This window comes from Kogia breviceps, chromosome 7 (assembly GCF_026419965.1).
Source record: "Kogia breviceps isolate mKogBre1 chromosome 7, mKogBre1 haplotype 1, whole genome shotgun sequence".
NCBI lineage: Eukaryota > Metazoa > Chordata > Mammalia > Artiodactyla > Physeteridae > Kogia > Kogia breviceps.
The window spans coordinates 112,273,796-112,290,065 of record NC_081316.1 but is presented as its reverse complement, the minus strand read 5'-3'; the positions used below and the strand labels follow the sequence as shown (position 1 = coordinate 112,290,065).

Genomic DNA, 16,270 nt, shown 5'->3' with positions numbered 1-16,270 from the left:
ACCGAAAAAAAAAAAACCCCACAAAACTCTAAAACTAGGGGGTGAAGGAAGATAGTATTTAAACTGGTCACTGGCCGGCACATCCCCAGGGGCCCAGAGCAGAGAGGTTCCTTGAAATGGTTGGAGGCGGGTCCCATTGACTAACGTCACCCCCATGACTCACGCAGTCTTCCTTAGTGTGTGGAAATGAGACAGGATGCTGATGGGACAGGTTGCTGGAAATGATCACTGTGGTCTCTGAGAGCCATCCAGACATACCTCCCTGTTGGGAAGTCCCCTCGGCCGTCACTCCACGGATCCCTGAGTGCCCTGGATGCTTGGACTGAGTGAGGAGAAAGAGTCTTAACGTCCTAAGGAACAGCTCAGAACGATGGGGCCTTCCAATCCCCATCAGTTCTTAGCACTTGGGTGTCCAGAGGCTGGGAATCGAAAGAGGCTGTGCCAACGGCATGTCCAGGGGTGAGTCACGTAACTGTGCGGCAAGCCCCCCCCCCCCCCCCCCCCCCCGCTGCTGCAGCCTCCAGGCTCCATTCCTGCAGTACAGCACTGGCGCCTCTCCTCGCTGAGTCACCTGCCCGTTCCGACTCAGCTGAGGACAGCGCTAGTCATGAATCTGTATTCCTTTGAGACTTGCCCTCTTATCCCCCAAGGGAAATCTATACCATCTTTCCAGATTATAGAGATTTGAGTCAAATCAAGCTGCCATCAAATAATTAGCAGAGAACTTGTTTAGTCTCCCCAAGTCCAATGTATAAGCAGAAGAGACCAAAGAGGCCTGCTAACAGCAACATGCGTGGGGAGCAGGTAGTCACTGGGTCAGACAGGCCTGGGAGGCTCTGGCCCTGGGAAATCCCAAATTGGCTAGATGTGCAGTAAATGCATCTGTCCCACCACACCCCTTCTTGTTCATCCTTGGCTGACTTCAGTGTCCATGTGAATACCTCCTTCATCACTCTGTCCCCACAGATCCCTGATCCCATACATTCTACCCCGCTATGCCTGGCACACATACGCCCAGGCACGCGCCATGGAGTCTGTCACTGCTCTTAGCTCCTCCACTGCTGAAATACCAAGCTCTATTCTCTGACCCCAATTCCTATTCTTCCAGCTCTGTCGCTCTGTTACTTTAACTCTATTTTTTACCCCTTGGAAAGGCCCAGTTTGGAGAGACAGCAATGTTCTCTTGCTCTAATTGTCTTAATCAGTCTTGGTCTGCATTTGAGGGGAAAGAGAAGCAGGAGTGAAGGGGGCCTTCCTCTTGATAGGCTGTGAGGGCTGTGGCTGCAGCTGGCACCGACCGAGGCCAGGCTAAGAAGGGGGAGGAAGGGAGGGGGTCGGCTGGGTTAGGGGCCCCACAAAGGAGCTGGCCAGGAACCAGGGGGAACAAAGGCTGGACACTCTTCCGCTGAGCCTCCAGAGCCTGGCCTTGGCCTTCCGGGAACAGTTCCAGGAAATGTCTGAGATTCCAGATTTGGAAGGAAGAGACCTGTAAACAGGAGCTGGGCTCTGAGAGGGGAGAGCAGCATGTCTCTAGGCAGGGGGTGGGAAGCAGCGGGGTGAGCACTGACATTGCAGGCTCACAAGCTACATACAGTCCTGTCTGCTATAGACACGAGGTTTCAGGGTTGGAGAAACTCTTAAAGGTCATGTACTCCAACCACCTTTCCAGGGCCTGAAAAATATCCCTGCCAAGGATGCTCAAATAGTTTCAATGATGGGATGTGCATAAAAATAAATATATCACAATACTGGCTGAGCTTTACTGATCACTTACAATGCGTTAGGCACTGTAGTAGGTGATGTTATGCTTTATCTCCTCTCACTCTTACTCCAGCTCTCAAGGTAGGAACTATTATTATTATTATTATTATTGTTATTATTATTATTATTCTCACTTTACAAATAAGGAAACTGACTTTCAGGGGTTAAGTCACTTGCCCGAGGTCTCCCAGAAGCTCACTCATCTGTCTCTGAGCTGACTAGGTGCACAGAGTGGACATCTCCCAGGCTGTCCAAGAGCCTGTGATCTTCCCTGGTTTCTGACCTACCACCCTGACCTCTCCCCGGGGAATGGGCCAGGGCATGACAAGACACTCTTGCTCCCCTCACTTGGCTTCCGGAGCCTGCTTTCCTCTACCCTCAGCTTCAGAATGCTGTGCCCTGAGATTCCACCTCTGGCTTTTCATGCCACTCTAGCAGGGGGTCGCTTGGAAGCCAAAGGATTGGGATTGGGATTCAAGGGTTCAGTAGAGGCTTGGGGTAAAGGATCCAAACAGTGGTTGGAGTTATGGTTAGGCTGAGGATTACCTCTAAGAAATCCTAGACTAGATCACAAGATAAACCCTAGGGCGGGGCTTGGAGTCAGAGGTTATGACTAAAGGATCAAGGTCAGAGACTTTCTCTCCTCTGGTCTCCTCCCAGTTCTCCAAGGCACTGAGGGCCAGGCAGGAAGCATCGGTTTCCTCAAAGCCACTTCCCTCCCGGGGCAGAGTCTCGGTCACAAACAACCGCCACCACGGCGCCCGCCCCTCCTTCCCTCCGCCGTGAGCTCAGAGTACCAGGGCAGAGCGCTGTGGACCAGGACAGAGGCCCGCGAGCAGCCATGGGCTCTGGCGGCGAAGGCGTCCTTGGGGCCCGCCAGCCCCTGCCTCTCCTGCTTCTGCTTGTCACAGGTGAGTGTGGCCCCCGCTCCTAGCCCGCGCTCCGCTCCATTGATCTGAGGCCTGGCCAAGGCAGGGAGGAGACCCCCTTGCTCCTTTGCTGCCCTTCTGCGGTGGGGGGGTACCAGAGACGACGGCGATGATGATGGTGGTGGTGATGTCGAGTGTGAGACAGGCAGACTGAGAGCTCACCTGGGGGCCACGCGCGCATGCTGGCCTTCTCCCCTCCCAGCTAGCGTGTTATTTGGGAACTGATCTTCAGGCAAGAGGAGGAAGATGAGGCGTGCAGGGATTCGGGGGCTCTATTTGTAGTCCGACTGGGCTCCACCTCCTTTCCTCTCCCAGGAGGCATGGCTCAGGACTCCCCACCCCAGATCCTCGTCCACCCCGAGGACCAGCTGCTCCAGGGCCCTGGCCCGGCCAAGATGAGCTGCCAGGCCTCAGGCCAGCCGCCTCCCACCATCCGCTGGCTGCTGAATGGGCATCCCCTGAGCATGGCGCCCCCAGACATTCACCACCTCCTACCTGACGGAACCCTCCTGCTGCTGCGGCCCCCTCCCCGGGGACGTGCTCACGATGACCAGGCCCTGTCCACAGACCTGGGGGTCTACACGTGTGAGGCCAGCAACCGGCTGGGCACGGCAGTCAGCCGGGGCGCTCGGCTGTCTGTGGCTGGTGAGGCCTGGGCGGGGAGGGAGACCTGGGTTGGGGGTGGTCCTAGATGGGAGACCTGGGAGGTGGGGCTCTGAAGAGTGAGCTCAAGGCAGCGGAAAGGTAGGTAATGCAGGACACTGGGAGACGCCAAGGCGGGACCCGGATGTGGGGACTGGGTCCCTCCCTCTGCAACCCTCCCTCCTCCCCACAGTCCTTCGGGAAGATTTCCAGGTCCAGCCTCGGGACCAGGTGGCCACGGTGGGCGAGCAGGTGATCCTGCAGTGTGGGCCGCCCTGGGGCCACCCAGAGCCCACAGTCTCATGGTGGAAGGATGGGAAACCCCTGGCCCTGCAGCCAGGGCGGCACTCGGTGAGCGTAACCCCCTTCCCCACGCCTCACCCTGTCCTGGCCACAACTGTGCACACCCGAGGGACAGGCCCGCCCCCTGGGCCAATGTCCCCTGCAGAGTTTGAGGAAGGGGAGGCGGTGAGGCCTTAGACTTCCCTCCGCACTCGGAGGTCCTCCCCGCAGGGGAGACTTCACAACGCACCTGGTCCTGACAGGTGTCCAGAGGTTCCCTGCTGATGGCAAGAGCAGAGGAGAGTGACGCAGGGACCTATATGTGCGTGGCCACCAACAGTGCAGGACGACGGGAGAGCCGGGCAGCCAGGGTGTCTGTCCAAGGTACGGGGAAGGCGGTCAGGGCCAAGGTCGGGGGCTCCAGTTAGGGTGGTGTGGTCTGCTTTTGGCTGGGGTTAGGGCGCGTGGGAGCGGAACCCGGGATCAGGGTCAGAGCGGCGGGGACCCCATTCAGGGGTGGCCCCCCCGTCCTAGAAAAGGAATCGGAGCGCCCTCAACCTGGGCGAGCTGCGAGCTCTGGCTCCTCTGCGGCCGAGGGGCGTCCCACTCCCCAGCTCCTTCGCTCTGGCCTCTGGGCCCCACCCCAGCCCTGTGCTCCCCACAGAGCCCCAGGACCACAGGGGGCCCCTGGAGCTTCTGGCTGTGCGCATTCAGCTGGAAAACGTGACCCTGCTGAACCCAGACCCTGCGAAGGACACCAAGCCGGGTCCTGCTGTGTGGCTTAGCTGGAAGGTGAGGCCCAGGGCCTGGGCTGGAGCCCGTCACAGCTCCAGAAAGGGCTGGTCACGAGAGCCCTGAGCCCTCCTCTCCCTCTGGACTCTTCCCAGGTGAGCGGCCCCGCTGCTCCTGCTCAGTCCTACACGGCCCTGTTCAGGACCCAGGCTGCCCCCGGAGGCCAGGGAGCCCCGTGGGCAGAGGCCCTGCTGGCTGGCTGGCAGAGCGCGGAGCTGGAGGGCCTCCACTGGGGCCAAGACTACGAGCTCAAAGTGAGACCATCCTCCGGGCGGGCCCAAGGCCCCGACAGCAACGTGCTGCTCCTGAGGCTGCCTGAACAAGGTCAGGGAGAGATGCCCCCCAAAACCCAACAATATACCCCCACCCAGCCCCTTTTGGTCCCACTCTAGCCAGGGATGGGGGGATGGTGGGTCCCAGCCCTGGGCTCCCTCCTGCCCTGGCTCAGCAAGCAGAGCTGAGAAAGGCTCTTAGTCTCATCGGTATGGCTCTGAGCCTGCGTCCCATTCCAGCTCTTTTCCCTAGGGTCTTCTCCCTCAGCACCCCTTCCAGCCTCTCTCCCTCCCCCCCTCCCCAGTGCCCAGTGCCCCTCCCCAGGAGGTGACCCTAAAACCCGGCAACGGCAGTGTCCTCGTGAGCTGGGTCCCACCACCTGCTGAAAACCGCAATGGCATCATCCGTGGCTACCAGGTACCCTCCACAAACTGACACACCCCTTCCCAGGGGTGCCAGGAGATACCTCTTCCCTGGCGTCCTGTAGACACTTGCTCTGGGCACTGCCCAGCACTTACTTACACAATCTCATGTCATCTCCCACTCCACCCGGGGTTATTGTCCCCAGTTTACAGACATGGAAAGTGAGGCTAAGGTCACAGGCGGGGGAAACAGAACAGGAATCAAACCGGGCTGTGTCTGACTCTCAGCTTCTAAGGCAGTGGTGTCCGAGGGTGGTTCCCGGACCAGCCATGGCAGCCTCACCCGAGAACTTGTTAGAACGCAAATCCTTAGGTCCTTTGCCGGGCCTTGGGAATCAGAAAGTCGGGGACGGACCCGGCAATCTGGATTTTAACAAATCCTCCAAGTGACCCTGAAGCACGCTGACGTTTGTGAACCACGGGCCTAACGCCCATTTCGGCAGATGACTTCTGTCCCTTGTCTGCCGGTCTAGAGAGAAGTCTCTCCCACTCTGTGCGGGGAGGAGGAAATAGGACGTGTGGGTGCCTGCGAGGGGCGTCCCCAGGTGAACGGCAGGACAGGGTGGCCACACGCCAGGAGTCTGATCCGCAAGAGGGAGGGCTGAGCTGCTGGGACGGTGCCAGGGGGCGAGCTCCCCTCTGTTTTCGCCTCAGGTCTGGAGCCTGGGCAACACGTCGTTGCCCCCGGCCAACTGGACGGTGGCGGGCGAGCAGACCCGGCTGGAGATCGCCACCCGCGTGCCAGGTTCCTACTGCGTACAAGTGGCCGCAGTCACTGGGGCTGGGGCTGGGCAGCCCAGCAGCCCTGTCTGCCTCCTTTTAGGTGAGGACAGTGCCTACCGGCCCCACCCAGACCCATTCAGGCCCCATCTCCGCCTTCCTCCCCACCCCCGCCCTCGCTTCCGGTTCCTCCCCCTCGTCTGCCCCACCCCTCACTGCCTCGGCCGCCCCCTCCCCCTGAGCTCAAATTCCCATACAGAGCAGGCCGTGGAGCAAGCCGCCCAGGAACCCAGTGCACACGGCCCGTGGACCCTGGAGCAGCTGAGGGCGGCCTTGAGGCGGCCAGAGGTCATTGCCAGCGGGGGTGTTGTGCTCTGGCTGCTGCTGCTGGGCACCGCCGTGTGCGTCCACCGCCGGCGCCGAGCTGGGGTGCACCTGGGCCCAGGTGAGAAGGTGAAGTGGACTCCCAGGTGATCAGGCCTTCCCTGGGTCCAGCCAGAACGCTACAGGGGTTTAGAGCGCTAGCCAGGTGCTGGAGACTCTGGGCTGACCCTTCCTCCTGCCCTCTCCCAGGTCTGTACAGACATACCAGTGAGGACGCCATCCTAAAACACAGGTGAGAGACGAAAGGGCCTGAGGCGAGGGAGGGGCCAAGGGGCTGAGGGAGAGTGGAGCTGGGATAGAGAAGTGGCCGGAGTACTGGTCTCCCCTACTGCCAGGCAATTTGGCATCCTAGTACCTGAATTTCCCTTGAACTTCAAGTGAGAATTAATTTCTCTTTCATTAATGTTCCTGTCACACCGTGTGACAAGGTGAGTAAATTGAAGACTCATGACTGCCCAAGGCTGCACAGCTAGTAGCTGCCTTCTGAATTCCTAATCCAGTGCTCTTGTTACCAAGCTCTCATTAATACTTACTGCACTCTCCTGCTGACTCGTTCTGCTAGGTGGAGAATAACTAGCCCAGGAGGACCAGTGTGACTTCTAATTTGCTCTGTTCACTCAGCATCTACCTAGTGTTCCCTTTGGGTACCGGAAATCACCTACCCACGGAGGCACCTTTCCTTCGCATTAACCCACCCCCAGTTCCAGCAGAGGGCGCTCTGCCCTTGCGTGATGGATTCGTACTCCTTGTTTTCGGCCACGGAGCCCGCCGGCAGGTACACCTGCTCCAAGCGCGTTTGGCTGCCAGAGCACGTCTCCCATTATGAGACACGACACTAAAAAAGAAAACATCCTTTTTTCTCCTACTGGCTGAATTTTACACTAAATAACCATTTCATCTCTGCCCACCTTCTCCTGCTCTTTATCTCATTGGATGTTCTCTGGGAGATTTCACATTCCAGGTCTGCATCTTTCAACAGGAATTTATCATGCACCTGCTATGTGTGAGACACATCCAGCTCTACCATTTTTGCTGTCAGTTTCTCGGCCCAGAGCAAGGTTCTGTGCTGGCTGGTGCTCTGTTCCTGCGTTGTTCTGTGCTCATTGGTCTTTCCTTTCCAGCTACCTCCTGGGCTTAGTCTGCTCTGCCCCGAACTTTCTCTGGCTCCCCTGGGACTTCATCTCTTCTCCTTGAGGGAGATTCCACTCTGATCACTTTGTTGATTCATTCCTTTAGAACAGCTTCTGTCTAGCAGAGACAGCCACGCAAGCATAAATGCAATCCAGAGTTGGGAGTGCAGAAACATGTACAAGTACAAGGAAGGGGCTGGGGGGGAACTATGGGAGGAAGAAGATTTCACATTTACCCTGACAGTTAGAAGGGGAAGGCCAAAGGGAACAGCAAGAAATAGCCTGTTGCGTTCATAGGGAAAGACAAGCCTTTGGGTCTGGCTGGGGCATACTGTGTGGGATGGGTCAGAGCAAAGGATAAGACTGAGGAGCTGGAAGCCAGACCAATGAGGGCCCCGTTAGCCGTGCTAGGCAGGTGGGCTGTGTCTTGGTAAATGGGGAGCCACTGAAGGTTTTAGGCAGAAAAGTGCTTGGGTCTGATCCCTGCCGCATAGTGTCCCATTCAAAGGGAACCAGGCTAGAGGTAGAGAAGCCGACATTCAGGTAGCAAACTCCTGCTCTGCTGGCTGAGTGATCTCACATTTCTGCATCTCAACTTACAGCATCAGCCTTGTAAGGAAGGTCTTACTGTTGCCATTTTACAGATGGAGAAACTGGGGGTTAGAGAGGCTAATAGACTGAGTGGCCCAGGGTTGCACAGCTAGGCTGCAGCAGATCTGGTTCCAGGTCTCTGTTCTTTTTGTCTCCGCCCATAGCTATCTCTCTTTGATACCTCCTAGCTCTGGGCAACTTGGGCTTCCCCTGACCCCAGGATAAGAAAGTGGCGCTGAGTTTTTGACAGCAGATCAGAGATCTTAAGGAGGCTGTGAGGGGCTGAAAAGCAGTGAGAATAACGCCCCACCCCTTCTGCTACCCGCTGAGCTGGAGGTCTTGGCCAATCTTGTTCTCCCTCCACCCCACCCTCCATTGCCCAGGACGGATCACAGTGACTCCCCGTGGCTGACAGACACTTGGCGCTCCACCTCTGGCTCTCGGGACCTCAGCAGCAGCAGCAGTCTCAGCAGCCGACTGGGAGTGGACCCCCGGGACCCACTAGACAGTCGTCGCTCCTGTGAGCATGTCCCTATGGGGTGGGGTGGGCCTGGCAGTGGAGCAGGGGTCCCAGGGCTGGAGAAGGGGGGCATGGGTGGCATGCGTTCACCGTAACTCCTCCTGTCGTTTTTATTGCAGTGGTCTCCTGGGATCCCCGAAGCCCCGGTGTGCCCCTGCTTCCTGACACCAGCACTTTTTATGGCTCCCTCATCAATGAGCTGCCTTCCAGCCCCCCAGCCCGGCCAAGTCCCCAGGCCCCAGCTGCCAGGCGGCTCACACCCCAGATGGCCAGGCTCTCCAGTCCCTGGCCCAGTTCAGACAGCCTCTGCGGCCGCAGGGGCCTCTCTCCTCCGCGCTCGTCTCTGGCCCCTGCAGAGGCTTGGAAGGCCAAAAAAAAGCAGGGTAAGGATGGGAGGATGGACAGCCCGAATCGGGTGGTAGGGGCGACAGGAGAGAGCATGGGGTGGCCTCGACGCCGGGTGTGGGCCGCGCCCCACTCACAGCCTGTCCTGATGGCCACCTGTCGCCACGCACCCAGCCCGGAGTGTGCTGGCCTTAGCTTTTCTTTACACCGTGCTCTTGCTTGGGTTTTGCCACACCAGTAGTGAGCCTTGTTTCTGCAGCCAGCTCAACTCAGCAAACATTTAATAAGCACCACTGTATGCCAGACGGGGGACACAGAGACACCAGATATAATCCTTGCTCTCTACGAGCTCAAAGTCTAATGAAAGTGCCTGACCAGCGCACAGATAATTCTAGAACCTGGAGGGGTGTAACCAGTGCTAGCCCGAAGCCTCAGGTGCTCATGACCTCTCTGCTACGCCCTGTGTCCATATGTACTATGTACGTGCACGATATATGGGTCTGTCCAGGTACCCACCTCCAACTGGCTTCCCAGAGGATGAGTATTTCCTTTCTGTCCAGATTTTTCTCTTGACTTCTGGCTACCTGCTTTGACTTTCTAGATAGAAATAATTATAATCTCTGTTTCTTTAGCAACTACTCTATGTGAGGTGCTTTACTTATATTTGTTATTTCATTTAATCCTCACAACATATTGGCTAGGTGCTATTTCTCTAATTTTACAAGATTAGGAAAGAGGATCAGAATTGGGTAACTTGTTCAAAACCCCATGTCCATAAGCTGCAGATCTCACATTTGAAGCCAGAATTGTCTGCTTCCAAAGGCTACTCTGCATCTCTCTGGGAGCACCCTTGGGAAATTCTACTCTCTCGCTGACTCTTTTCTCCTGTTTCTGTACATTGTCTGCACTCTCTCTGCTGTCTTCCTGAGCCTCCTGTACTGATTAGTAAGATTCACAAATGTTCAACAGCCTGTTTTGTTAAGTGGATATAATCCGACTTTTATTAAGACAAAGATGGATTCAGAGTAATTAAGAGCTTGTCCAATATCCAGAATTTTATGACTCTAAATATTAGCCAAGCTGGCATCCTTTCCAGCTTTGCCTTAGAGCTATTGCATTAGAAATCATCTGTGATAATGAAATACCAGCGAAAAAGAGGTTGCAGAAGTCTCATTTAAAAACTAGCTTTTCCATGGATAACCACACTAATTTGAATATAATGTATACCCTGTCTGACAACATTAATACTACCCCACAAAAGGTGAGCAATTGTCTAGACTCAATTCTTAAGAAGGTTCCAATTCTGAGATGAAGCTTCCTAACCTCACTCAGAGATTTAGGTCCTCACTGCACCCCTTTTCTCCTCACCCGGCCCCACCCCACCACTGCCCAGGATGGACTGAGAACAGTGACTCCCCTGGGCTGGTGGACGCTTGGCCTACCTCTGTCTCTTTGCAGCGGCAGCAAGATCTCAGAGGCATGGAGCTCCTCTACTGCTGTCAGCTAGTCCGAAAGACTGCTGATTCCTTGTCTTCTAAAACTGGCAGGCTCTCTCAGTGTCCTCTACCCCCTTGACTTGCTTATTCTTTTTTCTTTTATTTTCTTTTTTAAAAAAAATAAATCTATTTATTTATTTGTGGCTGCATTGGGTGTTCGTTGCTGTGCCCGGGCTTTCTCTAGTTGCAGCAAGTGGGGGTTACTCTTCGTTGCGGTGCGCGGGCTTCTCATTGCGGTGGCTTCTCTTGTCGCAGAGCACAGGCTCTAGGCGCGCGGGATTCCGTAGTTGTGGCACGCGGGCTCAGAATTTGTGACTCTCGGGCTCTAGAGCGCAGGCTCAGTAGTTGTGGCGCACGGGCTTAGTTGCTCCGCGACATGTGGGATCTTCCCGGACCAGGGATCGAACCCGTGTTCCCTGCATTGGCAGGCGGATTCTTAACCACTGTGCCACCAGGGAAGTCCCCTTTTTCTTATTATCTGACCTTAGTTGGGTTTTTTTCCTCTGCGACTAATAATCTCACAACTGCTGTCTCCCGTGTCTAATCCATTATATCTTATTCTCAGTTCACTTTGCTGGTACATATCATCAATACATTGAATAGCCTCATTAAATAATTAATTCAAACAAATATCTATCGCAATTCAGGTGTGCCCAACAACATTCCATCTAACCCTGATAACATGTTTACTGTACAGTTTAATTCAAATAATATTGAAACTAAATTCAAGTAATTCCAAGCAAGGTGGAAGAAGGGATTTTTGTTACCAGAATCCCTTAGAGGAAATGATAGGAGCAGAGTTAGTATGGCCTTTTTCCTTCCCTTTCCACACAAACCAACATAAACAACGGGTGCCCCCATTTCTGAGCTTAGTCAAGAAGCCAGGCACAAGACAAGACAAAGGTGATGAGAGCAGGGCTGGAGCACCCAAAGTTGGCCTCCAGGACTCCCTGGGTCATATGACAATTAAAGGAAATGAGTAAAACCCAAGCCAGCCAAACTACAAAAGGAAACTTTGATGGAGGAAGTCTAGCCATTGTGTGGCTTTTCATCCCAGTGGCTCAGAAGGCCTGCCTACTGTACATGGATTCCTAGGGTCCAGATGGATTCTTGATGAATGCCTTGTCCCTGCTTTGAACCTGCCCCAGATCTTTGAAATCGGACTGACTAGACAGCTCTGTCTTGAGAGCCCTGCCTGGTCTCCGGTCCCCTTTCCTAACTGGGCTTCTGATCATGTGACACTAACCTGAAGGCTGTTTCTTTTCTCCTTTGCTTGATGTTCTCCTGTTCCTGGTCTTGGGAAAATCCTTTTCCTTTTATTATTCTGCTCCTCTGTGGTTTAAACTGAGATCCATTTCGGTTTGGGCCTGACCAAGTCATTGCACACAGCCGGGTCTTCTGTATTGTCACAGTTCACTCAGAGCCCTGTCTCCTAAGTGGCCACATGGGCCTGATGATAGCTGCCATCTTGTACATGATTCACCTTGTGTTTAAACCTGCATCTCTGATAGCATCATCTGATAGCATGGATAGCATCCATCCATTCACTCATTCATTCGACACGTACTGAATATCCATGGGCCGGGCATTGCCTCCCTGGCTGAGACCAACACATCTTCCTATTTTAAAGCTCCTCTTCCCATCAGCTGACTCTCTCCCTTCACACCTGACATGGTCTGGAGCTCCCTGGTTTTGCCTTCCTCATTCAGCTCAACTTGACAGCCCAACCCATCTCTCCAAGTGAGAGACACTTGGGTTTATCAGGGCAAGACTGTCCAGAGCCATGTGAGAGAGTTGCAATGTGAGAAGTGGAAATTAACAGATTCTCTCCAAGAAAAGAAGGAGTATTTGCCTTCATGGGGCCCAAATTCATGAGAGTAGGTAGCAATGTGAGGGTATAGAGATCAGGAAATTGGAATGTGTACAGTAAAGAGAAATAAAGTTGTTTTTTAATATATCTGTTAGGTGCCGGGAACTTTCCAATCTGTTTTTAGTTAACTGGCCAAACCATGCTTTGCAGTGGTTGTTTACAAATGAAACAGGCTCAGGAAGGTTAATGGATTTACCTGAGGTCACACAGCTAATACGTGGCTGAGCCAGGCTATGAGTGCAGGTGTTTTGACTCCAAGCTTAGTGCTCCTTCCATTATATCACAGCTGCCTGGATGGAGAGAGGTTCTTCCCTCTGGGTTCAAGAACCCTAAAGCTTAACTGGATGACCAAGCTGAAGATAGAGCCTGTGGTTGAGGTCTGCAAGGCACACCCAGGCTTGGCCTCCAGCCACGACTCTTTGCTTTGCAGAGCTGCACCAGGCCAACAGCTCCCCGCTGCTCCAGGCCAGCCACCCCGTGGAGCTCTGGGCCTGTGAGTTGGGCAACAGAGGCTCCAAGAACCTTTCCCAAAGCCCAGGTGAGAGGAGGGCGCTGCGAGGCAGGTGAGGGGCTAAGGCAGGGCGTGGGGTTTCTCCTGGCCCTGCAGAGGCTGGCTGGGTGCGGACAGGACTCTGAGGGCTGGGTAGACAGGCAAACTGGGGTCCGGGGCTGACGGGGGTTCTGCTCTCTCACGCCCAGCCTGTCGTTCCCCAGGAGCTGGGCCCTGGGCCCTGGTTGCCTGGCGGGCCCTGGGACCACAGCTCTTCGGCTCCCCCAGTGAGCTGGCGACTCGCCCTCTCCCCGCAGCACCCCTCCCTCCTCGTGGACCCCCCACTCAGAGTCAACAGACCCAGTAAGAGGGCATGGGGTCAGGAAGCAGGGCTGGGCACTGGGGGTGTGGGGTGTTTGCTGAGCGTGGAGGGGGCTGGGGGAGGGGTGGCAGGGGCCAGGAGGACGGCGCTAACCATCCTGCCATCTTATCCCCAATCAGGCACTCGGTGGAGCCCCAAGCCCCCTCCTGCCCCCCACTGTCAGCAGCCCCCGTCCCCGCCTTTATCCCCTCCGGTCCCCCCAGCCCCCCCAGTCCCCAGGCCTCTTCCCTCTCTGGTCCCAGCCCAGCATCCAGTCGCCTGTCCAGCTCATCACTGTCGTCCCTGGGGGAGGGTCAGGACAGTGTGCTGACCCCTGAGGAGGTGGCCCTGTGTCTGGAGCTCAGTGAGGGTGAGGAGACCCCCAGGTGAGTGGCCAGAGGGGGAGCCAAAGGATACAGATAAGAGCGCGAGACTGGAGTGTGCCTACGTCCGGTCCGCTGCCTCCACCCTCCTCAATGGGGCTGTTTCTGCCACTGCACGCCCCGCCCACCCCACCCCCGACCGCGTCCCATCCCCCGTTTCACCTCTTCCTAGGAACAGTGTCTCTCCAGTGCCAAGGGCTCCTTCACCCCCCATCACCTATGGCTACATCAGCGTCCCGACGGCCTCGGAGCTAGCGGACATGGGCAGGCCTGGAGGAGGGGTGGGGTCCGAGGTGAGGGGCTTGCTGTGCCCACCTCGGCCCTGCCCCACCCCCACCCCCAGCGAGGGCTCCTTGGCCAACGGCTGGGGCTCAGCCTCTGAGGACAACGCCCCCAGCGCCAGAGCCAGCCTGGTCAGCTCCTCCGACGGCTCCTTCCTCGCCGACGCCCACTTCGCCCGGGCCCTGGCCGTGGCTGCGGACAGCTTCGGCTTTGGTCTGGAGCCCAGGGAGGCAGACTGCGTCTTCACAGGTACGTGAGATCGCCGTCTTACTCCTCGTCCCCACCCCCTGGAGCAGACACAGCTGCCCCCCAACCAAGAGGCAGAGCATCCTAAGCGTCGTCTTCGCCGTCGTCATCCCTAAAACAGCTAGTTTTTATCGAGGGATGTCTATGTCCCAGGCGCTGTGGTAAGTGCTTTACATACACTCAGCATTAACAGCAACTCTCTGCAGAATATTCTTTGTCATTCTTTTCCAAATGAAGAAACTGTAAGTCCAACAGCTTTATTAGCTTGCTCAAGGTCACCTACCAGAACAAGGATAAATTGTTCAAGTTAAAATCCCAGAGGCAGGGCTTCCCTGGTGGCGCAGTGGTTGAGAGTCCGCCTGCCGATGCGGGGGACGCGGGTTCGTGCCCCGGTCCGGGAGGATCCCGCGTGCTGCAGGGTGGCTGGGCCCGTGAGCCATGGCCGCTGAGCCTGCGCGTCCGGAGCCTGTGCTTCGCAACGGGAGGGGCCACGACAGTGAGAGGCCCGCGTACCAAAAAAAAAAAAAAAAAAAATCCCAGAGGCAGCCAATTGTACAGTCCATTCTGCTACCTCCAGGACCCTCTTACCAGATGTGGGCCTCCAGGAAAGGTTGCTCCCCAGCCCAGTGACTCAGATTCGTCCCCACTGTGGGAAGTTCTGTTTTCTCACATGCGTCCCCCTGTGCTTCCAAGGCCTTCTTCCTGGCCTGTGTGTGGCAGGCCGGGTAGTGACTGGGCTGCGTGTTTCACGTGTCCAGCAGGTGGGACCGTCATCCCCAAGTCAGCAGAAGGTAGTCAGGGCTCCCCATGGCCCTTTGGTGTGCCCTTGCTCAGACACTCTATTAGATCCCCTAGACCCATCTTAAGAACCCTAACTCTACCTTTTGCGCCGCCCCCCCCCGCCCCCGGCGAAAAAGCAGCCAGGCTTGTGGCAGATAGGAGAGCAAGGATTACCTAAGCCAGAAGGCCAGGGCTGGGCTAGGAGGAAAGAGTTCAAGCTGTTCTCTCTGAAGAAACCAGTGGACATCTTCCTTTCCCTGGGGCGGAGGCTCCTGTGGATGTGGCCACTGGGGCTGACCGACCGAGTGGGGCTGGGTTATGTCTAGGGTTGGCTGTATGCCTTAAGCAGCCCCAAGCTGTCTGCCCTAAACTGGTCCATAAGGGTGAAGGACAGCCCTCCACAGATACCTGTACCCTCCCTGACAGATGCTTTGTCACCTCCCTCCCCCCGGGATGACCTCTTCCTGAACTCCGCCCTCTCCCTGCCCCCGTGGGAGTGGAGGTCAGACTGGTTGGAGGACATGGAGAGAAACCACACCCAGTGGCTGGGAAGGGGGCTGCCTCCCTGGCCCCCCACCTCTCGGATCTCGTCCCAGAGAAGTCAACTCAGCTGTCCTGCGCCCGAGGCCGGCGGTAAGTGTCTGGCTGGCTGGCTGATGTGGCAATCTTGACTGCAGGGGTTCTTGGCAGTGGGGTGGGGTCCAAGAGGGCACCTGGGGTCTGGCAGGAGAGCTAAGGAGCTGGGGGATGAATCCATCCTCCTTTAACTTCTCCTACAGACTCCTCGTGAACTGTTCCCGAGACCGCCAAGAGGGGAATCAGAACCCTCTCCCCTGTCGGCCACCAGCCTGGGCTGTGGACTGTGGGTCTTGACCTTTGCTTCTCTGCAGTCGGAGTCCACCCCCCCCAGCCTCCAAAGTTCTCTGTCCCGGATTGTGAAAACAAAGGATAGCAAAACAAAATATGAACAAAGCGGACCTGGAGCCCCCCGGGGGGGGGCGGGAAATCATCTCCACCTGACTCCCAGCCCTTGCTTTTCCCTCTGTTTCATCCACGTCCACGACCAGGTCACGTGGGTCTAAGAAGCAGCCCTAAATCCTGATCTCCCCACACACTTGGATCACGGGAAGTGGAGGAGCTAAACGTCTGCCCGGAGGCCAACACTGGCTCACGGGAGAGGGCTGTGGAGGAAGGAGCTTCTCATCTCAGGGCCTCCCTTCTCAGCCTTTTCTGGACGATTCCTAACTCTCTCCCCAAGCACACCACGAGGGGACATAAAGAGAGACTCCACTGAGGCAGTGAAGCCCTATCTCAGCACCAAGACAGAGGGTTCAGGAGGAGTCTAGGGAGGAAGATGAAGGAAGAGTGACGAACATGGGACCAACACACCCTCCTCGTACTGTTGTCGCTCTAAGCTTAAGGAATTTGATACCATAAAGCTACGATGACTTGAGTTCTATGAGGTCACACGGCGGAGCATCCTGGGGAGGGCTCCTGGGTTAGAAAGGGGTCGAGGGCTTCCCTGGTGGCGCAGTGGTTGAGAGTCCGCCTGCCGATGCAGGGGACACGGG

At 56.2% G+C, this 16,270-nt stretch overlaps 1 protein-coding gene across 2 annotated transcripts; it reads left to right on the top strand.

Moving 5' to 3' along the window:
* The first annotated feature begins 202 nt into the window (after nucleotides 1-202).
* On the top strand, nucleotides 203-16,152 carry ROBO4 (roundabout guidance receptor 4). 2 transcript variants are annotated; one of them, XM_059070302.2, is made up of 19 exons: nucleotides 203-459; nucleotides 2,422-2,672; nucleotides 3,006-3,335; nucleotides 3,526-3,683; nucleotides 3,878-3,998; nucleotides 4,279-4,406; nucleotides 4,502-4,730; nucleotides 4,984-5,096; nucleotides 5,756-5,924; nucleotides 6,081-6,266; nucleotides 6,395-6,437; nucleotides 8,310-8,446; nucleotides 8,566-8,829; nucleotides 12,588-12,695; nucleotides 12,872-13,010; nucleotides 13,149-13,394; nucleotides 13,564-13,922; nucleotides 15,126-15,332; nucleotides 15,479-16,152. In XM_059070302.2, the coding sequence occupies exons 2-19, from the start codon at nucleotides 2,603-2,605 to the stop codon at nucleotides 15,487-15,489; spliced, it is 3,018 nt and encodes a 1,005-aa protein (XP_058926285.1). In that variant the 5' UTR covers nucleotides 203-459; nucleotides 2,422-2,602; the 3' UTR covers nucleotides 15,490-16,152. The 2 variants fall into 2 exon arrangements, with proteins under 2 accessions (XP_058926285.1, XP_066895327.1); XM_067039226.1 differs by having other exon boundaries at nucleotides 228-459; nucleotides 12,857-13,010.
* Nucleotides 16,153-16,270: the final 118 nt, after the last annotated feature.

What these genes read in the sequence shown, in the direction of transcription:
- ROBO4 (XM_067039226.1), top strand. Translation starts at nt 2,603, where the DNA reads ATGGGCTCTGGCGGCGAAGGCGTCCTTGGGGCCCGCCAGCCCCTGCCT. An exon ending in CCTGAGGCTGCCTGAACAAG is followed by an intron (nt 4,731 to 4,983) that starts GTCAGGGAGAGA and finishes CCCCCTCCCCAG; the next exon opens with TGCCCAGTGCCCCTCCCCAG. An exon ending in GGCAGACTGCGTCTTCACAG is followed by an intron (nt 13,923 to 15,125) that starts GTACGTGAGATC and finishes CCTCCCTGACAG; the next exon opens with ATGCTTTGTCACCTCCCTCC.